The sequence below is a fragment of the Oncorhynchus clarkii genome, chromosome 21 (genome assembly GCF_045791955.1).
Source record: "Oncorhynchus clarkii lewisi isolate Uvic-CL-2024 chromosome 21, UVic_Ocla_1.0, whole genome shotgun sequence".
In the NCBI taxonomy this organism is placed as follows: Eukaryota; Metazoa; Chordata; class Actinopteri; order Salmoniformes; family Salmonidae; genus Oncorhynchus; species Oncorhynchus clarkii.
This window is the reverse complement of record NC_092167.1, coordinates 30013902-30038899: the sequence shown is the minus strand read 5'-3', so window position 1 is coordinate 30038899 and position 24998 is coordinate 30013902. Positions and strand designations below refer to the sequence as shown.

Genomic DNA, 24998 nt, shown 5'->3' with positions numbered 1-24998 from the left:
TGCTTTATGAAAATGAACCCTGCTCTCACACAGAATTATTTGGGCAAGAGGAGGTCGGAGCTGAAATACATGATCAAGGAGCGGACCAAGAAGCTGGAGGACATCAAACAGTCAATACGGGTCATCAAAGTGAGTCCATTGTATAAATGTTGATGTCATCGAAATGCGTCAACTTTGTCTTTTGTGCTGTTTGGTTGAGTGAGAGTGAGCTGGGTTGTGTTCATTTGGGCAAAACATAGAAAAACAACAATAGTCAATAGTACAGCAGGGGCAGGCCTCTAGATTCATCCGCAGGTCGATTTTTGTCAGAACGGATGGTCGGTGGCGGGAACATAATTATAATAATTTGCACGCTGCAATTTTACCACAACTAAGCACAAAAAGAGATTGAATTAGAAAATACAATCATTTCATACCTTGATAACATTGAGAAACGATCACGCCTTTTTTTTAATGCAGAATTCCTGCAGTTGCCTACCCGTTTTACAGTAAGCTATGGCTGATTGTCAAACTACCTCTTGACCCTGGCTTTTTGTTTTTTAGGTTCTATTATTTCTGAAAAATAAATATTGGTCTTGATCGGACATATGGATGAATAAACTTACAATATAGAAATAAAATCAATCCACATAGTCGCATCCCCCCATAGTGTCCCATACAATACAGTGTCCCCATATAACAGTGTCCCCATATAACACAGTGTCCATACTCTAGGCTACCACAGAAATCATTACTTGGTTGTTTTGTAATGGCTCTGGTCCAACCCCATAAGGCTAGGCAGACTAACCGGTGTGGCAAGTGCAAACATTTACTTGTGTCCCCCTCACCCTGTTTTTACCCTATAGTCCTTACCTACGACCTCCTGGAAACTCCCTCCGCAGATTAAAGAGGTCAGCAGATAGAATTACTGTGTGAAGAAATCCGGGATTCGAAACACAACAAAACGGTCACCCCGCCACTTGTTTAGGGCAACAGCTTGAGAGACAAGGCTGTAGGAATGTAACCGCTCTCAAATTCATAAGCAGTGTTGGTTATTTACCAAGCCAGCCTAGGTTCACAGCTACACTGGGTGACAAGTCTCCTGGTCAGATATTGACTGTAAATAGAGTGCAGACTGTGGTCCGCTTGACCCGTATTTTGAAATACAATAGGGATGAGGTTACAGAGGGCGTGGATATCTTGGTGGGTGACTTTCCGACTAAGAGAAAGGGAGAGAGGGAGAGACGATCTGCTTTGTTTTGTTTTTTTCCCCATAGGTTTTGATTTCCTGTGCTCTCATAATCTTTCAATCTCTTGTCCTCAAATGTCTACAACTAGGTAATATAACACTCTTTCCATATGTTATCACATTGACTTGTGACTTGGAAAGGAAACATAACAAAACACGTACTGGTTCCCCCAACTCAAGCAGGTAGATATTTGCCTATAGGACAGACAAACCGGTTAGGCCAGTTGTGCTGCATGTGTGCCAAACAGAGCTTTAACAGCTTTAGAGTTATTTTACATCACTCAAACACCGACCTCGGGCTGCTGTGTGTTTTAACTCTAAAACCTCTCTCCCGTATCTCCCCATCTTAAGAGCAGTGCCCAGAGGGAGTTGGGAGAGAGCTGCCAGCTGTAGCTGCAGTACGCTACTCTATGTGCAGTATGTCTTTATAACCTAGTCCATCTCTGACTATTAAGCAGGGCTCCGAAGGAACTGGAGGAGAGCTGGCAGGTGTTGCTGTATGTCTCTGCAGTATGTCTCTGTCCCTATTCCCTCTTCTACCATCTCTATGTATCTTCAGAGCAGTTCTCAGAAAGAGCTAGAGATGTGTCCCTGTATGCCACTTCATCTCGGTTAAGAGTGTATCAGGCACGTTGTGCATAAACTGAGGTGTGAGGATTGGATGAGTGAGTTTTGGACGAGGATTGGATGAGTGAGTTTTGGACGAGTTGTTAACATGTTGATCTGAAGTAAAGGCGTTCTGTTTAATTGCACGACAATTTGCAACAATATGCCACTATAACCTCTCAGTATGTCTAGCTATAACCTCTACTATGTCTTTAGAGCAGTGCTCAGAAGGAGTTGGAGGAGAGCTGGCAGGTGTACGCGGAGCTTCAGTGTCTAGTGGAGCAGAGCCAGGCTGAGCTGGTGGAGCTGATCTCTACGAGGCAGCGCGAGGCTGAGAGGCATGCCCAGGAGCTGGCCCGAGGACTGGAGAGCGACCTGAGTCATCTCAGGAAGAGGAACGAAGAGTTGGAAGCCCTGGCACAGAACCAGGACAAAGTCATCTTCCTCCAGGTTGGCTACGACACAACGAGGAGATACATACACACAGAGAGAGAGACCCACACGCTCTCTTAAACCCAGTGGTGTAAAGTACTTAAGTAAAAATACTTGAAAGTACTACTTAAGTAGTTTTTTAGAGTATCTGTACTTTACTTTACTATTTCTATTTTTGGTAACTTTTACTTCACTCAAGAAAATAATGTACATCTTACTCCATACATTTTCCCTGACACCCAAAAGTACATTTTGACAGGAAAATGGTCCAATTCACACACGTATCAAGGTCAATGGTCACCCCTACTGCCTCTGATCTGGCGGACTCACTAAACACAAATGCTTTGTTTGTAAATGATGTCTGAGTGTTGGAGTGTGCCACTGGCTATCCGTCAATAACAAATATTAAAAAATCGTGCCATCTGGTTTGCTTAATATAAGGAACTTGAAATTATATATTATTTTACTTTTACTTTTTATACTTAAGTATATTTTAGCAATTCAATTTACTTTTGATACTTAAGTATACTTTAAACAAAATACTTTTAGACTTTTACTCAAGTAGTATTTTACTGGGTGAATTTCACTTTTACTTGAGTAATTTTCTATTAAGGTATCTTTACTTTTACTCAAGTATGACAATTTACTACTTTTTCCACCATTGCTTAAACCCTGCCTTGTCCTCTCCTGCAGAGACTGTCCGCCCTAGCGCTCCTCCCGGAGCCCATTGATTGGTCAGGAGTGAGTGTGAACACTGACCTGTACCTGGGTACCATCCAATCATCCGTCAGTGCTCTCGTCGACAAGTTCCAGGAAGAAATCAAGAGGCTGTATGGAAAAGGTGGGCAAAATCTGCTATTATTACATAATGCAAATCTTACCTTGTTTGCCATGTACAGTAGTGCACTTCCTGCAGTATAAGGCGCTATTAAAGTGGAGCAGTATGTTTTAAAAAGGTGTAATTCCAGAGACAAACATAGTCACTTGCTTCCTGTTGTGTGACCTCACTTCATGTGTCCAAATCCCATCTCTCCAGGTACAAGTTAGCTATAGCCATAAGCACTGATCTAGGATCAGCTTCCCTTCCTCAAATCCTTACCTCAACTATAGTGCAGGAAAAAAACACAAAACTGACCTTAGATCAATGTCTAGGTGCGACTCAAACAGAGATATCTAGGTCATTAGACTGGCATCTCTATATAGAGAGTGAGTCATCAGATGGGATACATAGTGAAGCATAGTAGATGCCAAAGTTCAGCCATCTGTCAGTAATGAGATGGCAACAACAGGCTGTCAGACTGATACCCTCACAGGTGGTGGGATTAGCACTGTCTGTTTGCCTCCAATTCCAACACGTGTCTGCTGTGACTTTGTCTCGCTGACTCCCTCTCTGACTGTTTATCTCTTTCTCTCTCTCTCTCATTCTTTCTCTCTCTCTCATTCCTCCTCTCTCTCCCTCTTTCTTTCTTTCTCTCTCTTTAACTGATTTTCACTGACTCCCTCTAACTGACTGTCTCTCTCTCCCTCTTTCTCTCTCTCTCCCTCTCTTTGTCTCTGACTGTGTGTGTCTCTCCCTCTCCTTTACAGAACTAAGGAAGCTGCAGAACTATGCAAGTGAGTACAGTTAGAGTTCCCTTTTTCTCTTTTTAAAGATTGGTGGGAATTTGACTTAGCAGAGGCTTTGTTGATCCTCAGTTTTTCTGCTCTGTCTACTCCGCACCACATGGTGGCAGCACTGGGTCATCATAACAGTTTGGAATGATACAAACCTATACAGTATTAGTGGAAAGAAAGTGATATGTTGTTTACTCTAGAGTGTTTTACATTGCTTTAAATGGAACTCAGACTGGTTACAATAGATCCGACCGTCTTCTAAATAGGACTTACAATGTTCTCATTAGAATCAATGCTGTTCTCAATAGAACCAACAGTGTTCTCAACCCGCTTCTCTCTCTCTGCTCTTCCCCTCCAGGTGAGGTGTTCCTGGACCCGGGCACAGCCCAGAGGAACCTGGTCCTGTCAGAGGACGGTCGCCAGGTGATGTACGAGGAACGAAAGCACAACCAGTCAGAAGGCACTCGCCGCTTCAACCCCGCCCTCTTCGTGCTCGCATGCGAGTGCCTCTCCTCGGGACGCCATTACTGGGAGGTCGATGTGGGCCGTAAGACTGCCTGGACTGTGGGCGTGGTGCGAGCATCGGCCCGCCGGAAGGGAGAGATCAAGCTGAGCCCCGATGGAGGGTACTGGGGGCCTTTTTTAAATTATGTTTTTACTTTTTGAATTGAAATTCCATAAATTAACACTAAGGATTCAAAAAGTCAAATCAAAATCTACACATCCCTCAACAAATGTATGCACAAAACACAGGGTTTCACATTCAAAGGAATTCAAACCGTTTAGGAGAGATCATGACTTATCAGTGTGGCAAAGTACTTATCTAATTGTAATCGAAATATATAGTGATCAACTCCCATAATTGTATGGATGCAATATTTAGCAAGAATAATAATCTCATCTCATCACATAGGTACTGGTGCCTGTGGCTGAAAGGTGGGGAGGTCAAGGCTCTGGCATCCACCCGACTGTCCCTGCAGCTGGCCTCTCACCCCCAGAAGATCGGGATCTTCCTCGACTACGAAGACGGCCAAGTGTCGTTCTACGACGTCAAGAAGCAAACGCACCTCTTCACATTTGATGATACCTTTAATGAGAGTTTGTACCCCATCTTTAGCCCCTGTCTCAATCAGGAGGGGAAGAACGCAGCCCCGCTCATCATCAGTGCAGTGAAGCATAGCTGAGATGAGACATAGCCTACATGCCAAATGCTACCCAATTCCTAGAGTGCCCAAATTTTGACACAATGTATAGTGCACTACTTTTAACACTATGTAGCGAGTGCACTACCTTTTGACCAGGGCCCATAGAGCTTCAGTCAAAAGTAGTGCACTATGTCGGAGTGTATTTAAGACACAACCATGACATGACGTGCCCCCTTCTGCTCAGAGGTTGACCAATCACAGTTTAGTCACTTGAAAAGGGCCTGAGTTGTTCCTCACGGTGTGATCGTAACAGGAAAAATGTTGGGACCCAAATGATGGCCTACCTATAACTACAGCCTAGAGTTTTCCCTGGTCATACGTTAGGCTAAGCAACTAAACATGTTAAGGATCTGTTAAAGAGATGGTTCTTTGAATAAAAAACATATATTCTAAAAATCCTCACTGTGAAACACTGTGTTTATTATTCCTTGGACATTTTTAAGTCTAGAAGTCAATTGGAAGCTGTTAACATAACTACAGTCTGTAACGCTTGAAGAGTGATTGGTGTAGAGTCAGGCGCAGAGAGCAGAGGAGCAAACCACTTTATTCTCTATACAGCAACAGCTGGCAAACAAGTGACGCAGAACACAGGCGTAAAACACTCCAACAATGTACTAACTGGTACATACGCTGTACAGCGGTAATCCCAACAAAAAACAGGAACACTCCTTGACAAAACAGCAAACAAGCCCTTACAAACACAGGGGGGCTAATTGAACTTAAATAACCCCAACCCAAAAACCCAAACAAGGTACCTCCGGAACCTCACCATCCTGCAGGGGACCAGCTACCACCGGCCTGAGGAGGGAAACATGAAACGAGGGTTTAATACGATAATACGAAGGAAGTAGTAATCGATAACACACCTTGTTTATCCTCCTCAGGACTTTGAATGGACCCACACACTGCGGACCCAGCTTCCGGCAGGGCAGGCGGGTCAGGTTTCGGGTCGAGAGCCAGACCCTGTCCCCCGGTGTGAACACGGGGGCCTCCCTGCGGTGATGGTCAGCGCTCCTCTTCTGCCGTCCACTCGCCTGTCTTAGTGATTCCTGGGCGGCCCTCCAGGTCTCCTGAGAGCGCTTCACCCACTCCTCCACCGCAGGAGCCTCGGTCTGGCTCTGATGCCACGGTGCCAGGAACGGCTGGTAGCCCAACGCGCACTGAAACGGTGACATGTTGGTAGAGGAGTGGCGGAGTGAGTTCTGGGCCATTTCAGCCCAGGGGATGTATCTCGCCCACTCCCCTGGCCGGTCATGGCAATACGACCGCAGAAACCTACCCACTTCCAGGTTCACTCTCTCCACCTGCCCATTACTCTCCGGGTGATACCCCGAGTTCAGGCTGACCGAGACCCCCAGACGCTCCATAAATGCCTTCCACACTCGGGATGTGAACTGGGGACCCCGATCAGAAATAATGTCCTCGGGCACCCCGTAGTGCCGGAAGACGTGGGTGAACAGAGTCTCCGCAGTCTGTAGGGCCGTAGGGAGACCGGGCAACGGGATAAGACGGCAGGACTTAGAGAAACGATCCACAACTTCCAGGATCGTTGTGTTTCCCTGAGACGGGGGAAGATCAGTGAGGAAGTCCACCGATAGATGGGACCACAGCCGTTGTGGAACGGGGAGGGGTTGTAACTTCCCTCTTGGCAAGTGCCTAGGAGCTTTGCTCTGGGCGCACACCGAACAGGAGGAGACATAGAACCGCACGTCCTTAACTAAGGTGGGCCACCAGTACTTCCCCCTAAGACCCCGCACTGTCCTCGAAATCCCCGGGTGACCCGACGAGTGTAGACTATGAGCCCACGAATCAATTGATCATGGACAGCAAGCGGCACGTACCTACGACCCTCCGGGCACTGTGCAGGCGCAGGTTCCCCCCTTAGCGCCCGCTCTATGTCCGCGTCCACCTCCCATACTATCGGTGCCACCAGCCTAGCCGCCGGAATGATGGGAGTAGGATCGATGGACCGATCCTCGGTGTCGTAGAAACGGGACAGCGCGTCGGCCTTAGTGTTAAGGGAAACTGGTCTATACGAGATCATGAATCTGAATCTGGTGAAAAACATGGCCCACCTTGCCTGACGAGGATTCAGTCTCCTAGCTGCTCGGATATACTCCAGGTTACGGTCGTCAGTACAGATGAGGAAAGGGTGCTTAGCCCCCTCAAGCCAGTGTCTCCACACCTTCAGGGCTTTAACCACAGCCCTGTCCTCCACATCATAGTTTTGCTCCACTGGCCCGAGCTTCTTCGAAAAAAAAAGCACAGGGGGGAGATTCGGTGATGTACCCGAACGCTGTGAGAGCACGGCTCCAACCCCAGCCTCGGATGTGTCCACCTCCACTATGAACACCAAAGAGGGATCCGGATGCACCCACTCCGGAGAGTCGGTGAACAGCGCCTTCAAACGGAGGAAAGCTCTGTCCGCCTCTGCCGACCACTGCAACCGCACCGCCCCCCCTTCAGCAGTGAGGTAATGGGAGCCGCCACCTGACCAAAACCCTGGATAAACCTTCGGTAGGAATTGGCAAACCCTAAGAACTGCTGCACCTCCTTTACCGTGGTCGGAGTCGGCCAATTACGCACAGCCTTGACGTGGTCACACTCCATCACCACCTCCGAGGTGGAAATGCGATAACCCAGGAAGAAAACGGCTCGTTTGGAAAACTCACATTTCTCCGCCTTAACGTACAGGTCATGCTCCAGCAGTCGCCCAAGAACCTTGCGCACCAGAGACACATGCGCGGCGCGTGTGGCGGAGTAGATCAAGATATCGTCAATATACACCACCACACCCTGTCCGTGCAGGTCCCTGAGAATCTCGTCGACAAAGGATTGAAAGATGGTTGGAGCATTCTTTAACCCATAAGGCATGGCGAGGTACTTGTAATGGCCAGATGTGGTACTAAACACGGTTTTCCACTCATCTCCCTCCCGAATACGCACCAGATTATACGCTCTCCTGAGGTCCAGTTTCGTGAAGAACCGCTCTCCGTGAAATGATTCCACCGCCGTAGCTTCCACCGCCGTAGCGATGAGAGGCAGTGGGTAACTAAAACCCACCGTAATGGAATTGAGACCTCGATAATCAATGCACGGACGCAAACCTCCCTCCTTTTTCTTCACAAAAAAAGAAACTCGAGGAGACGGGTGACATGGAGGGCTGAATGTATCCCTGTCCACAGCCAACGTCTCCTCCTGGGACAAAGGATACACGTGACTCCTGGGCAGTGCAGCGTTTACCTGGAGGTTTATCACCCAATCCCCCTGTCGATGGGGTGGTAATTGGGTCGCCTTCTTTTTACAGGAGGCGATAGCCAAATCGGCATACTCAGCGGGAATGCGCACGGTGGAAACCTGGTCTGGACTCTCCACCGTCGTCGCACTGATGGAAACTCCTACACACCTGCCTGAACACTCCTCAGACCACCCCTGGAGAGCTCCATGTCTCCACAAAATCCTAGGATTGTGACTAGCCAGCCAGGGAACCCTCAGCACCACCGGAAATGCAGGTGAATCGATAAGGAACAGACTAATCCGCTCCTTATGATCCCCCCGCATAATCATCTCCAGTGGAACCGTGGCCTCCCTGACCAGTCTACCATTAGGGTCAGGGCTATCTAAGGAGTGCACGGGGAAGGGGGGGATCTATCTGTACTAACAGAATCCTCAACCTCTCGGCGAGTCCGCGATCTATAAAGTTCCCAGCTGCGCCTGAATCGACTAGCGCCTTATGCTGGAGAGAAGGAGAAAACTTGGGGAAACAAATTAATAAAAACATGTGACCAACAGGAAGCTCTGGGTGAGTGTGGTGCTGACTCACCTGGGGTGACCGAGAAGTGTTCTGCCTGCCCTCTCGACTCCCAGATGGACTCCTCCAGCACCGAGGCATGTAGGTATGGGAGCGGGAGGTCCAGGAGGTGGAACATACAGGACCCTTTCAGAACGTCTACGAGCAGCCAGCAGATTGTCTAGCCGGATCGACAGGTCTATGAGCTCGTCCAGGGTGAGCGTAGTATCCCGACAAGCCAGCTCCCTGCGAACGTCCACTCTCAGGCTACACCTGTAATGGTCGATTAGAGCCCTGTCGTTCCACCCCGCCCCAGTGGCCAAGGTCCGGAACTCCAGCGTGAAGTCCTGCGCGCTCCTCGTCCCCTGCCTGAGATGGAACAATCTCTCACCCGCTGCTCGGCCCTCCGGAGGGTGATCGAACTCGGCCCGGAAGTTGCAGGTGAACTCCGGGTAGTGGCCCCTCGCTGAGTGGGGCCCGTTCCAGACGGCATTGGCCCACTCCAGGGCTCTACCCGTCAAGCAAGAGACGAGGACACTCGCGCTCTCCTCGTCCGAGGGAGCCCGCCGAACGGTGGCCAGGTAAAGCTCGAGTTGGAGCAGGAATCCCTGGCACACCACCACCGCTCCATCGTACTCCCTTGGAGGCGCAATACGCAGAGCGCTGGTACCGGATAACGCTGGAGGAGGTTGTAGCTTTCAGGGGGGGGGGGTTGGAGGGGAAGTAGGGAGACCAGTCCTCTCCCATCGGTCCATCCTCTCCATCATCTGATTCATCGCTGATCCGATGTGATGGAGGATGGACATGTGATGAAGGACACACTCTTCCATCGTGGGGAGAGGGGTGGTCGCTGCTCCTGCTGACTCCATCGTAGATGGTTGCGGGCTTCTGTAACGCTTGAAGAGTGATGGGTGTAGAGTCAGGCTCAGAGAGCAGAGGATTCGGGAAACCACTTTATTCTCCGTACAGTAACAGCGAGCAAACAAGTGACGCTGAACACAGGCGTAAAACACTCCAACAATGTACTATCTGGTACATACGCTGTACAGCGGTAATCCCAACAAAAAACAGGAACACTACTTGACAAAACAGCAAACTAGCCCTTGCGAACACAGGCGGGCTAATTTAACTTAAATAACCTCAACCCAAAATCCCCAACAAGGAACAGGTGAAACCAATTAGACTAACCAAAACAAAAAGTGGAAAAAGAGATCAGTAGCAGCTAGTAGACCAAGCGCCACCCGAACTGGAAGGGGAGCCACCTTCGGTGATATTCGTGACACAGTACTTCTATAAATTCACAGATAATACATTATTCTTACTTTTGTACTTCAATCAGAAACTTCTAAATAAAGATTTTCTATCAATAAATAAATGACCCCTGACATGATATCCATCTAAAGTTCTAGGAACTGAAATAACTACAGCAAATTCAGAGTAGACTTGGAGGTATGTAACTTACACCTAAAGTGAGAGACCTAGTTATACGACATTGTGGGTATTGTCTGTGTTTGTTCATTATTGTGTTGAGTGTGTGAAAAATATACACAAATGTTAATAAGATCTAGGGCTATAAGCAAAGACAGAAAAACGACCCCAGTGTCAGATATAGGGCTAATGCTGTTCTCCTTCGAGCAGAGCGGTCCATGCCATGAAAGTGTAAATTGGTAACTGGGATAAGGAGGGGAGGGAGAGGGGCATATTTTAGGGCCGAGTAGCTGGGGGCTAGTGGCAGCAGTGTCATGTGTCAGTGTTTGGCCAGAGCGGTCACTCTGTACAGTGGCTTTCTGCAACAGCTGCTTCTCTCTGGTGAGTGTCCGCATTTCTTCTCTCTCTCTCTTTGCATGTTTTCTCTCTACCTTTTAACTGCGTCGGTAAAAATACACGTAAGGTTTGCTTTATGCAATAATAGTTTTTCGACTGTTTAAGTTCAATCAGGACAGATAGGAAAGAGATTAATAACATTTACATTGTGAGGCTTCAACAAAAGCTTGATCTGAACTTTCTCTTTTTTCTTCTAAGTTGTTGACATATCTTGATTTCGTACTGCAGGCAGGATGGAGGGAGAATATAAAAACAAATTATTTGGAAATGGAATTATGTGAGGATTGAATGGATTGAGAAGATACAGAACGTCCGTTCTTGGTTATGTCCCAATAATCTCTCCTTCCTCTTGAAGTGTGCACTTGTTTGTCCGGTGTTGGCCGTCATTGTAAATAAGAATTTGTTCTTAACTGACTTGCCTAGTTAAATAAATAAAAAATCAAATGTAAAATCATTGTATTGATATACCCATATTTTTCTTCCATGAAGGGAAGTGAACAAGTGCACACTTCAGGAGAAAGGAGAGATTATTGGGACACTTGTTGTTTATGAGAAAGAAAGCAGAGCAGGAGAGCGACTAGACCGATATTTTTGGAAAGATGCTAATCTTTTACATCTATGAATAGCCAACCTTCTAGCCACGGTGGGTGTCCCAAATGGTAGCCTATTCCCTACATGGTGCACTACTTTTGACGAGGACCATAGGGGACCTGCTCAAAAGTAGTGCATTCCATAGGGCAAAGGGTTCAATTTGGAAAGCAGCCCATGTGTTCATAAATGCTCACTGCTCAAAAAGCTATGTGCATGCGCGGCCTGCGGGTGCACATAGCTTTAACTTGCTGACAGCCCGCTTTCTAAACCAAACAATTCTTGCTTAGTATATTTAGCATGGGGGATAATTTAAGTAAAGAATGCCCACATGCTTTTCAATAGCTCTCACTTGGCTCGTGATCGAAGTGGCCCGGACTTCAACTAGATGTGGTTAGGGTTGTAATATGACCTTTGAGAAGCAATAGAATCTAATATCTAATTTTGAATCTGCTGTTAGGGTTCCAAAAATACATTTTGGAGGCCAAACAAGTCAACATCCAATTAACATCCAAAGAGAAGCAGGAACATTATAACACATCCACATCCACATTACAACACATCCACACTAAAATAAACCTGATCTGATATACTGCCTGCTTTATGGCCTGGATCTCACAGGTCCGATATGACAGGTCAGACAACGATCCCAATGTGAAGTGTTACCGAACACTGTAATATAAAGTGTTACAGAACACTGTAATGTTAAGTATGACCGTGCACGGTCTTCTCTGCCAGTAATGGCTTACCTTGCAGGAAATCATGGAAATCTGACGGAGGAGCAGGTCCACTGCTCCATCTGTCTGGACGTGTTCACCAACCCTGTCTCCATCCCCTGTGGACACAACTTCTGCCGCTGCTGCATCCTAGACTACTGGAAGACCACCGCCCTGTTCCAATGCCCCATGTGCAAGAAGACCTTCTTCAAGCGGCCCGACATTAGCATCAACACCGTTCTGAGGGAGATCGCTGAGCAATTTAAGGACATCAGGGTTAGCAACGCCGAGCGCCTCCAACGGCAGGAACTGAAAGAGGAACGAGATTTGCAGAAGAAGATGGAAGAGCAGAAACAGAAGGAGGAGGAGCAGAAAAAGACGGAGCGGGAAACGAAGAAGAAAGAGCAACAGGAGCTGGTTCAAAAGCAGCAGAAACTTCTCCAGGAGCTGAGACTGAAGCAGGAGATGCAAAAGCTACAGCTGCCACAGCTGCAACGAACGACGAGCCAGGAACCAGAGAAACCAATAGAAGAGAAGCCAGAGGGAGAGCCAGAGGAACCTCCAGCCGATGCTCCTCCATCCCCACCCCACAGCCCATGGGGCGAGGTGTCTTGTGATGTCTGCATGGGCGACCGGATGAAGGCCGTCAAGTCCTGCCTGGTGTGTCTGACCTCATACTGCGAGGAACACATCAAGAACCACAACACACGCTTCACCAAACACAAGCTGATCGAACCCGTGACTAACCTGGAAGAGAGGATGTGTCCCAAGCACGAGAGGCTTCTGGAGCTGTTCTGTAAGAAAGACCATATCTGTGTGTGTGTGCTGTGTACGGAGACGGACCACAGAGCTCACTTTACTGTACCTGTAGAGAGGGAGTGGACTGATAAGAAGGTGAGAAGAATTTGTAGAGGCTATTACAGTATAAAAGCTACAGTGTATGTTACATTTTTTGTATATATATATATATATATATATGGTGAAACGTCATTCATCCAGGTTAGTTTTGATGCGATTAATCAAGTGTTAAGTACACTACCGTTCAAACATTTTAGAACACCTACTCATTCAAGGGTTTTTCTTTATTTTTACATTGTTCTACATTGCAGAATAATAGTGAAGACATCAAAACTATGAAATAACACATATGGAATCCTGTCGTTACCAAAGAAGTGTTAAACAAATCAACATATATTTTATATTTGAGATTCTTAAAATAGCCAACCTTTGCCTTGATGACAGCTTTTCACACTCTTGGCATTCTCTCAACCAGTTTCATGAGGTAGTCACCTGGAATGCATTTCAATTAACAGGTGTGCCTTCTTAAAAGTTAATTTGTGGAAGCGTTTCAGCCAACCAGTTGTGTTGTGACAAGGTAGGGGGGGTATACAGAAGATATCCATATTTGGTAAAAGACCAAGTCCATATTATGGCAATAACAGCTCAAATAAGCAATGAGAAATGACAGTCCATCATTACTTTAAGACATGAAGGTCAGTCAATACGGAAAATGTCAAGATCTTTGAAAGTTTCTTCAAGTACAGTCGCAAAAACCATCAGGCACTATGATGAAACTGGTTCTCATGAAGACCGCCACAGGAATAGAAGACCCAGAGTTACCTCTGCTGCCAAGGATAAGTTCATTAGAGTTACCAGCCTCAGAAATTGCAGCCCAAGTAACAGACACATCTCAACATCAACTGTGTGAATCAGTCCTTCATTGTAAAATTGCTGCAAAGAAACCACTACTAAAGGACATCATTTTGAAGAAGAGACTTTCTTGGGCCAAGAAACACGAGCAATGGACATTAGACCAAGGGAAATTTGTCCTTTGGTCTAATGAGTCCAAATGTGAGATTTTTGGTTCCAACTGCAGTGTCTTTGTGAGACGCGGTGTGGGTGAATGGATGAACTCTGCATGTGTATTTCCCACCGTAAAGCATGGAGGAGGAGGTGTTATGGTGTGGGGGTGCTTTGCTGGTGACACTGTCTGTGATTTATTTAGAATTCAAGGCACACTTCACCAGCATGGCTACCACAGCATTCTGCAGCGATACGACATCCCACCTGGTTTGCGCTTAGTGGGACTATCATTTATTTTTCAATAGGACAATGACCCAACACACCTCCAAGCTGTATAAGGGCTATTTTACCAAGAAGGAGAGTGATGGAGTGCTGCATCAGATGACCTGTCCTCCACAATCCCCGCCGACCTCAACCCAAATGAGATGTTTTGGGATGAGTCGGACCGCAGAGTGAAAGAAAAGCAGCCAACAAGTGCTCAGTATATGTGGGAACTCCTTCAAGACTGTTGGAAAAGCATTCCAGGTGAAGCTGGTGGAATGCCAAGAATGTGCAAAGCTGTCATCAAGGCAAAGGGTGGTTATTTGAAAAATCTCAAATATAAAATATATTTTGATTTGTTTAACACTTTTTTGGTTACTACATGATTTCATATGTGTTATTTCATAGTTGTGATGTCTTCACTATTATTCTACAATGTAGAAAATAGTAAAAATAAAGAAAACCCCTTGGATGAGTAGGTGTTCTAAAACTTCTGACCGGTAGTATATATATCGAGGATCCGTTGTCAATTGGTTTATCATTTTCAAAGACATACAGTAACTATTGTGCCCTTCAGGCTTGATGCAGCGAACAGAAGCTAAATGCAGCTATATAAAAAACCTAGTCACATTTTGGCCACACGATTTGCAGACATTTATGGTCAGCTCCTAATAAAACTGACACAATGATTGCCATTGAAGCTGTAAAAGTACATTTTAGAAGAGGTCAATTGTATTTGGTACATAAATCCACCAATAACACACTACAGTTTGTGAGGCCTAGCTCTAGATGTTGTTGAAAGTAGGCTGCCTAGCCTGAATTTCGGCCTGTTTCCTTGTCAGTCATTGTCAACATGTTGTATAAACAGATCTGGGACCAGACTATAGACTGCCAAATGGAAGATGAATTATCTCTCACCTACAGTGCCTTCAGATACAGGAGTATTCACACCCTTTGTCTTCTTCCACATTTTGTTGTGTTACAGCCTGAATTCGATAGATTTTTTTTCTCACCCATTGACACACAATACCCCATAATGATGAAGTGAAAACATGTATTTTGACAGTTTTGCAAATGTATTAAAAACGAAATACGGAAACAGCTCATTTACATAAGTATTCACACCCTTAAGTTAATAAATGTTTGAATCACCTCTAGCAGCAATTACGGCTGAGTCTTTCTGGGTAAGTCTTAAATATTTTTAATTTTCATGTCTTGCCATACACTTTCAAGATGATTTAAGTCAAAACTGTAACTAGGCCACTCAAGAACATTCAATGTCGTCTTGGTAAGCAACTCAAGTGTAGATCAGGCCTTGTGTTTTAGGTTATTGTCCTGCTGAAAGGTGAATTTGTCTCAGTGTCTGTTGGAAAGCAGACTGAAATAGGTTAACCTCTAGGATTTTGCCTGTGCTTAGCTCTATTCCATTTCTTTTTATCCTAAAAAAACTCCCTAGTCCTTGCCGATGACAAGCATACCCATAGCATAATGCAGCCACCACCGTGCTTGAAAATGTGATGTGATTTGTTGGATTTTCCACTTTTTTTGCAATTTCTCAGTTTTCTTCTATCCCAGTCATTAAACTCTGTCACTGTTTTAAAGTCACCATTGGCCTCATGGTGAAATCCCTGAGCGGTTTCCTTCCTTTCTGGCAACTGAGTTAGAAAGGACGCCTGTATCTTTGTATTGACTGGGTGTATTGATACACCATCCAACGTATAATTAATAAATTCACCATGCTCGAATTGATATTTAATATCTCCTTTTTTAAATTTGTACCCATCTACCAATAGGTCCCCTTTGCAAGTTATTGGAAAACCTCTATGGTGTGTTTGTTTAACCTCTCTTTGAAATTCACTGCTTAACTGAGGGACCTTACAGATAATTGTATGTGTGGGGTACAGAGATGAGGTAGTCATTCAAAAATCATGTTAAACACTATTATTGTACAGAGTGAGTCCGTGCAACTTATTATGTGACTTGGTAAGCACATTTTTACTCATGAATTTATTTAGGCTTGCCATAACAAAGGGGTTGAATACTTATTGACTCAAAACATTTCAGCTTTTAATGTTGTATTCATTTAGTAAAACATATCACAATCATAATTCCACTTAGACATTATGGGGTATGGTGTGTCAGCCAATGACACAACATCTCAATTGAATCCATTTTAAATTCAGGTTGTATAACAAACCAAAAAAAGGTGGGGAAAGTAAAAGGGGTGTGAATACCTCCTGAAGGCACTGGATGTTCTCCACAGGCTCAGCTGAAGAAGACAGAGATAGATGTACAGCAGATGATCCAGGAAAGACTGAAGAAGATGGAGGAGATCAAGCACTCAGCGGAGCTGAATAAGGTGAGCTATTGAAATGCATCCGAAATGGTGCCCTATTCCCTACATAGTTCACTACATCGGGAATAGGGTGCTATTCCGGACGCAATCTTTATTAGTCCAAGTGGTAAAATACATGCTAATTTGTCATGTTGACAGTTGGGATTTACACTGCACAAATCTTTTGATCATATAGTCAACATCTGATGTAACTGACAAAATAAACTGCTGGATTCAAGAATATAATTTTGCTTTGAACATTAACCCAATGTGGGGGACCAGAATACATGGCTTCTGGATCGATTTGATCTTTGCTGGATATATTTGATCTTTGCTTCGAAGCACTTGCAAACTTTATTGAGATGTAGGAAAACAAAATCTAAACGGTTTCTAGTCAGGCAACCTATGTGGGAGGAGTTATGGGTCTTCCGTAACATCCTGTCACATCCAAAGCCGAATTTATCAGCCATAAAAGGCCAAAGAGTTTGCATCCTAAATGGCACCATATTCCCTATGTAGTGCACTACTTTTGACCAGGTTGCATAGGGCTCTGATTAGGGCTGTTGTGGTGACCACATTACCGCCACACCGGCAGTCATGAGTCATGACTTCAGGTAAATATACACTTGACCGTTGTCACGGGATAATCTACTCTTATGCACTCTGGCCATGTTTTGATAGTACCCAACTTGTTAACGACCATCAGGTTGCTAATGGCTTGGTACTCAGGGCTCCATAGTCCCTTTAACCACTCTGACATCGATGCAAATGCGATCGAAAATCACATAAAACACTTATCATCAAAATAGTCGGTCTATCATACTTTTGAAACTCACCTTACTGTGATGATCCATTTGAAGAAAGAAGTTCAACAGCAGGTTGAAACAGTATAACATGTTTGTTGTGAATGTCTTTAATTACTTGTTACTTTTATTTTGTGCTTTTTACTCATCTATTTTTTACTTAGCACTTCTTTTTCTAAAAACTGCATTGTTGGTAAAGGGCTTGTAAGTAGGCATTTCACTGTAAGGTCTACCTACACCTGATTGTATTCGGCGCATGTGACAAATAACATTTGATTTGTTGTTTCAAAGCCTGACATGATGAAATTGACAGGGCTTTCTAAGGTGACGATTAATTCAAAACACGCATATGAATAGGCTTATGAGCCCAAGCCCCCCCCCCCCCCCCCCCCCCACAAAAAAATATTTAAAAAACCTGAATTGAAATTATACAATACCGCATATTACCCATGGCAGAAAAACCGAAAACAAAACTATCCTTTCTATTTTATTAAGCTAAGTTCAATTATATTCTTCTTAAGATAAAATCCTATAAAATAAAATAACGTAGTTCAGTTGGCAGAGCATGTAAGCGACAGGGTTTTGGGTTTGATTCCCACGAGGGACCAGTACGAAAAAAGTATGACTCAAATGTAAATGTAAACAAGGAGCCTAGACAGATAACGTAGGCCAATTCATACTGTGTTCTTCTGAAATGCATTTTCTCCATATCATAATGTTTGTTCAGGCCTGACTCAATTAAATCATGTATCTATTGTGATGGTGTGTATTCAATTCATTTATTAGCCATATTTAACGGTAGATATTCCAAAGGCGTGCATCCGCGGCTTGCATGCGTGGAGGCCTGGGGATGCGTGCTTAAGTTAATTAACGGTCAATTATCGTGAGACCAGCAGTTTGTTGCGTGCCAATAACCCGCCTTCATGACCGCCACAGCCCCAGGCCTCTGATCAAAAGTAGTGCTCTGTATAGGGAATAGGGTTCCATTTGGGATGCGATTTGGACCTCTTGGCAGTGTTATTACTGATGTGTCTACCACAGTACATTAGACAGAATACTGTCGTATACAGCTGCTGCTCAATAAATTATATAATCTTCTACCCTCTAGGGGTGTGTCCCAATACAGTATAATAATAACATTGATGATACCCAGTTACCAACAAGTAAGACATATGCTAAAATGTGTAATTACACTGTACTAAAATGGTTATTACCATATTATTCAATATGACCATCTCCTGTATTATGAATTCTGGAAAATGTCCAGGGAAAATGACACCCAAAAAGGTAATACTATTGTTTTTGTTTTGTTGACAAGCAGAGGTGAGGAGCATTACATATGCTGTTGTTCTATCGTGCGTGCAACGATGTCCGAGAGAGAGAAAAAAAATATATATTTTTATCGTTTGCAATAACTTCTTTGTTGTTCTAATATCGCAAACGGACGTGTCAGTTTCACCATTAAAGACACCAGCTTTAAGTCATGACGATCTCTTTCCCCTTTAGTCCAGTGCCCAGAGGGAGATCGAGGACAGCATGCAGGTGTTCCAGGAGCTGATTCGGTCCATCCAGAGGACCCAGGCTGAGCTGGTGCTGGCTATAGAGGAAAAGCAGAGAGAGACAGAGAGGTGTGTAGAGGAAGTACTACATTACCCATCATGCTCTGTACCTTGTATCCGGTTTTATCTTACGAAAAAGGTTCCTGGAGCTAACATTATGGTGTCTGACCTCCGTGTTAATGCGTACAAGGTGGTCCCAGGGCCTGATAGGGGAGCTGGAACAGGAGATCACTAAACTACAGAGGAGGAATACAGACCTGGAGCACCTCTCACGCACAGAGGACCACATCCACTTCCTACAGGTGGGAGGGGTTGCCGATTTCATTAATAATACATAGCAGAACATGCACACATTGTAGTCTAGAAATATAGATCACAAATTTGGTTCGGTCTTGTCATTATTTTCTTTGTCCCAAATTTTTATCACAAAATAAGAAATATTGCACACAAATACTCTGATAGTACAAAACATTAGCAACACCTGCTCTTTCCATGACATAGACTGACCAGGTGAATCCAAGTGAAAGCTATGGACCCTTATTGATGTCACTTGTTAAATCCACTTCGATCAGTGTAGATGAAGGGTAGAAGACAGGTTAAAGAAGGATTTTTAAGCCTTGAGGAAATTGAGACATGGATTGTGTACGCGTGCCATTCAGAGGGTGAATGGGAAAGGCGAAATACTTAAGTGCCTTTGAACGGGATATGGTAGCAGGTGCCAGGTGCACCGGTTTTTGTCAAGAACTGCAACGCTGCTGGGTTTTTCACACCCAACAGTTTTCCGTGTGTATCAAGAATGGTCCACCACCAAAAGGACATCCAGCCAACTTGACACAACTGGGGGAAGCATTGGCGTCAACATGGGCCAGAATCCCTATGGAACATTTTCAACGTCCATGCCCTGACGAATTGAGGCTGTTTTGAGGGTAAAAGGGGGTGCAACTAAATATTATAAGGTGCTCTTAATGTTTTGTACACTCAGTGTACATTGTATAGATTGACTAAATTGACCCATTGTTTTCCCTATCTCTCGCTGTAGAGTTTCCCAGCCCTGTGTACCCCACCAGCCACTAAGGACTGGTCTGGGACCAGTGTACATACTGAAGTGTGTGTTGGGATCATCAGGAGAGCTGTGTCCAAATTGGAAGAGACGCTGAGTGAGGAAATTGACAAACTGGTGGACTCTGGTAGGTTTTTCAATAAAGGACCGATAAGTGTGATTTCTTTCACTATTACCCTATTTCCAAACCTCTTGTTCTCTGCAAATTGTTGAGCAAGAAGTGATGTGTTTTGTTTTTAAATCATTGAATTGTGGTTTGTGTCCATTTTCACAGAGCTGAAGAAGATTCTTAAGTACACAGGTCGGCATTCAAATCAAAATCAAATCAAATCACAGTTTATTGGTCCCGTACACAGCTTAGTAGATGTTATAGCGGGTGCAGTGAAATACTTGTAATACTAGCTCCTAACAGTGCAGTAAAAATGTCAAACAAGTACACAAACAATAATCAAAACTAGAAACAAGAAATCCCAAATGTCAGGATGAAGTCAGTTAACAACCCAATTAACATTATATCAGTAATCCAAAATCAATCTATGTTTATATACACCAAAACGATATGCTAACAATGATATGTACAGCAGTAGATATTATTACATGTTCACATCCTCCATCATTTCACACTCGCTGTTTCCAGTGGACCTGACCCTCGACCCAGACTCAGCCAACCCGTGGCTCCAGCTCTCGGAAGACCGCCGTCAAGTTAGGCACCTGGGAACTTGGCAGGACCTCCCGGACATCCCAGAGCGTTTTGACACTGTGGTCATTGTCCTGGGTCGCGAGGGCTTCACGGCGGGACGCCACTACTGGGAGGTTTGTTGATTATGATTGTTTTTTTTGTTGTCTCTTTGCCTAGCTTTCAAAAACAAAACAACATACAAAGCAAGGTCTATCGCTCTGTCTGTCCACCTATCCATCCATCCATCCATTCATCCATTCATCCATCCATCTATCTAGGTACAGGTGGGGGACAAGGATGACTGGTACCTAGGTGTGGCCAAGGCATCAGTCAACAGGAAGGGGCGTATCGCTGTCAGCTCCTCCCAGGGCTACTGGGCACTGGCCATGAAGAAAGACCAGGGATATAGGGCCTCCACGACCCCGCCGTTACCTCTAACCCTTGACCCCAAGCCGAAGAGGGTTGGGGTGTATGTGGATTGCGAAGAGGGCCAGGTTTCGTTTTACGACGTGAAGGAGAGGAGTCATATCTATACATTCATGGAGGACAACTTTAAGGATAAGTTGTTTCCGTTCTTTTATCTGTACTGTTGTGATAAACAGTCGGATGCCATGGTGATCTGTCCTATCAATGAAAAGAGTCTGATCAAGCAATGCTGAGAAATACTCTGACAACAACTCTGAAAGACTACAATTCTGTCTGCCGAAAATACTGTGACATATGATCTTGGTAGGGAAACGGTAAAACAATTATACATTGACACTTAGTGGTGGCTTAAAGTACCTTGGGGGTGAGGGCCCGACGTCAATATCCTTGACCTTATTGATATTTGTTATGGTGATAACAAGCTGATTTATTTTCTTGTCCAGCCCCCCTAGGCCCCTGGTCAGTTGAACCCTGTTGAGAAAGATTGCAACTCTGGCAACAACTCTGAAAGACTACAATTCTGTATGCAGAAAATAGGGGAGAGTGGGGTATGTTTAACCATTGTTTACATTCAGCATCACTACGTCACGGGAAATATAGTATTCTTTCTAACAAAGGTATCTACATATATTTCACAATGTGATTTATCCCTGAAAATAATTAGAATTAATGTAAACATAACGGTTTTCAAAACATAGCCTTTCCAAAAAAAAAAGTGGTTTGCTCAACTTACCTTGGGTATGGGGTAAGTTGAGCATCGGGACAGGGTAAGTCGAGCAGCCTTGGGGTAAGTGGGTGATGGTGTCCTGTGACAGTGGTTGATGGTGCTGTTAGGTCAAAGTTTAATTCATGGAATGGGTATACTGTATATGTTAAATATATGTCTACATTCAGATATAGAACACTCTGTTCAATATCCCATACCCTTCTATTTCTTGACCAGTTGTCTGGGACAGGGATGTTGTTTTGATGTGCCAATTTGTCAGCTAGTTCTCTGCATTTGAGGCTACAAAGCCCATGAAACTGGTCCAAAAGATTATTGATACGTTTAGCAAAGCTCAAACTCTATGTCATCAGATAAGACCATACAGAATGTGCATCTCCTACTCCTATCATAGCCTCTCTTTCACACAGCTACATGTTCATTTAGTTTTTCGGTCATTGTCCATTTGTTCATCCCTTGCTGCTGCTTGAGATGGACTTCTTCCCTTCTCTCACTTCCTTGGCTGCTCGCTCAAGAACCTCTTTGTGGCTGGAACCCTGATTGTTTTGTTTGTGTACACGGGGGACATGATGTCTGCTCTGTAACAAAAGAAATGCACTCTCTTGAGTTCATATGTTCAGACACATTGCAAAAATACTATGCATGCTATGCATAAAACGGACAAAATGTAATCATTTGTTAGGGTTATGGTGACCATTGGTTCAGCTTAACCCATGAACATTGGCTCCACTAACCCCAAGGCAAACAAGAATGCACATTTGTGAAAGGTTTAGGACCTCATATTCATCAGATCCCAACTGATGTGTAAAACAATCATAAAACTATCTACTTTGCTTTAGATACAAGCGTCATGAAACTTATGAACAAAAAATTCATTTGCTTTGTGAAAATCTGTTTTTTGGACTTAACTTGCTTGCCACTTTTTCCATGTGGTTTCTTCCTTCAGACTCCATGAAATGATGACCTCTTCCTAAATATTTGGTCACTTGATTAATTTGATGTATGCTTTCCTAGAAACAAGGGGTGGCTCAACAAACCTTTTTACTCAACTTTCCCCACTCTCCCCTACCTCAAAGCTGCAATATGTAACTTTTTGAAATTGAAATTTCAAATTCACATAGAAATGTGAGTTATAGATCTGTCACTCATTGAAAGCAAGTCTAAAAAGCAGTAGATCTGTTCTGTGTGTGCCTTTTCTATGCTTCCCATTCTTACGTTTAGTTTTTGCTTCTTTTACTTTCGGTTTTGCAGACCAGCTTCAAACAGCTGAAAATTCACTATTTTCAGTTATTATATGGTACAATGATTCACTACACTATACATTGATTGTTTTGTTACATAAACTGAAATTAGGTGAACTATTCGATTTTAGCATATTGCACCTTTAACATATAATCCTAATAGACTGGTAGGTAGGATGATAGTGTTGTTTTTTGTTTGTGTTTTTTAATGGCATATATCCTGTTGATTAAAGTCTAGATTAAACATCAAAATGAATATGAATCTAATAGACATGGGTTTAAAATACTTGAAAATAATTTCAAATTCTTTATCTGTGCCTATTTCAGCTTGCCTGACTTAATAAACCAATAGATAAGTCTCAAAACGGCATATCCCGTCCATTTGGCACTCCTGGCAGATTCAAGCAAACGCTCAAAGTATTTGAACCCAGGTCTAAAATGTAACATGCCTTAATTGTATCTATGTTGAAGACAGTATTATTTACTGACTTGCACTTTAGCATTGCATGCCTATTTACATATTCAATGTACACTGTAGAAATAGGACAAGGACTTTCAACAATAAATGTGTTTGTCTTTGGTCCATGTCTTTGTGAGATTTAGAAAGGTTTGAAAACACGAATCCTGAAAACGTAGGTTTCACCTGTGAATGCATTGTGTGAGAGTTTTAAGTTTCACCATCAGCGAAATGATGACACTTCCCATAGGAAAGCAACATCCACGATGAGATCTCCTTTAGATCTTATGTCAATCTCCTAGACAATAAAAAGAGCACTAGTCTATACAACAGTGAGATGTTGTGCGTTTTCTCATACCTCTCAATTGTCACTCGTGAGAAGTAGACATGGGTCTGTCTCACGGTGATCACTGTATGAGTTCTCTGAACTCTCTCACAAGTGTCTCTTCTCTCAGTCTCAGCTACTGGATGAAGGAGAGTAGTACAAGATCTTAAATGAGTCTCAACGTGATACGAACAATTAGATGCTCTATCTCAAACATGTCTTACATTTATCCCATACAGATCTCAGTGGTATTTATACATTGTCATCTTGGACCTATCTCACTACGAACTATATACGAGAATAATTATTAACAGGTCTGATCAAATCATCGCAAATGTCATCTCAGACATATCTCTGCATGACCTCAAAGCGGTGCCGAAGTGTAAAATAATCCTAAAAGTGGAGCAGATATGATTTATTTCCATTAATTCATCATTCAATGTACATTTATACTGTTCCAACACAAGTCATTTGTTGAGTATACCAAGTCCTTCTCAAGTGTGTTTGGGAAATGAGCTGCAAACACAATACCGGACATAGATGTAATGTCAAGGAAAACAATTCAACATGCTCAAGGGCAATTACAACTGCGTTGACAGGGGTTTCCAATAGCGGCACAACATGAAAGCAGGTACCATGTGTTACGGTATCTTGCAGCAAAGAAAGACCTGCACTTCCAAATTCGCTAATAAGTGCCCATTTGTCAGCTGATTCCTCAGAGGTAAAGAAGAATTAAATCTGTCCATACCTTATTTGTGCTACTTTAGAAGGGGGGAAAAAAACGGTCAAATTGTTCATTCTTTTTCCTTTCCCATAATGCCTTGATGTGAGACGAGTTCTCTTAACTCGTGCCCTGTGAAATGCTCTCACTGAATGCGGTGAATTAATATGGCGACCAGCATGTTTTTCCATTGTGGAGAGGTGCCTTGCCTCCAGTTGAAGTTCACTTGATGCTCCAATTATGTTTGTTCTCGACTTATCGCTGTTTTCGTCACAAAAAATATGGTCCTCCGTGCGTGAAAGTCAGATATGGCATTAGCTGGCTTTATGATTTGCGAAATAGCAGGGATAGACTGCACGGACCATTTGCATGGGTATATTTTGAGTACCATGTATGAGCCTTAAAAAAAATAGTCATTTTTGTCTTCAAAATGGAAATATGAATGAGTCCATAATGGGCCAAGGGCTCTGACGGTGTTTGCCAGGTGCACAAGAAGGTGAATATTTTCAGTTTGTTAACGCTTACCATTGAGATGACTAATTTGAGAGCAAAAGTTCCATGTGATGGTTGCAGGGACGAGGTGACAAGGGAAGGATGGAGG

The 24998-nt window shown here is 43.9% G+C and overlaps 1 protein-coding gene across 1 annotated transcript in view; it reads left to right on the top strand.

The window, feature by feature from the left end:
* Positions 1-23474, top strand: part of LOC139379179 (uncharacterized) — a 29262-nt gene extending 5788 nt beyond the window's left edge. Inside the window, exons 5-22 of the mRNA XM_071122004.1 lie at positions 34-129; positions 2051-2284; positions 2960-3107; positions 3854-3880; positions 4239-4506; positions 4794-5049; positions 5970-6089; positions 7311-7553; positions 7780-7893; positions 10627-10684; positions 12026-12897; positions 16331-16426; positions 18712-18833; positions 18955-19066; positions 19804-19951; positions 20099-20125; positions 20462-20637; positions 20782-23474. Coding sequence (XP_070978105.1) covers positions 34-129; positions 2051-2284; positions 2960-3107; positions 3854-3880; positions 4239-4506; positions 4794-5049; positions 5970-6089; positions 7311-7553; positions 7780-7893; positions 10627-10684; positions 12026-12897; positions 16331-16426; positions 18712-18833; positions 18955-19066; positions 19804-19951; positions 20099-20125; positions 20462-20637; positions 20782-21162 — 3498 coding nt within the window. The 3' untranslated portion in view covers positions 21163-23474. The remainder of the gene's footprint in view (positions 1-33; positions 130-2050; positions 2285-2959; positions 3108-3853; positions 3881-4238; positions 4507-4793; positions 5050-5969; positions 6090-7310; positions 7554-7779; positions 7894-10626; positions 10685-12025; positions 12898-16330; positions 16427-18711; positions 18834-18954; positions 19067-19803; positions 19952-20098; positions 20126-20461; positions 20638-20781) is intronic.
* The last annotated feature ends 1524 nt before the right edge of the window (positions 23475-24998 follow it).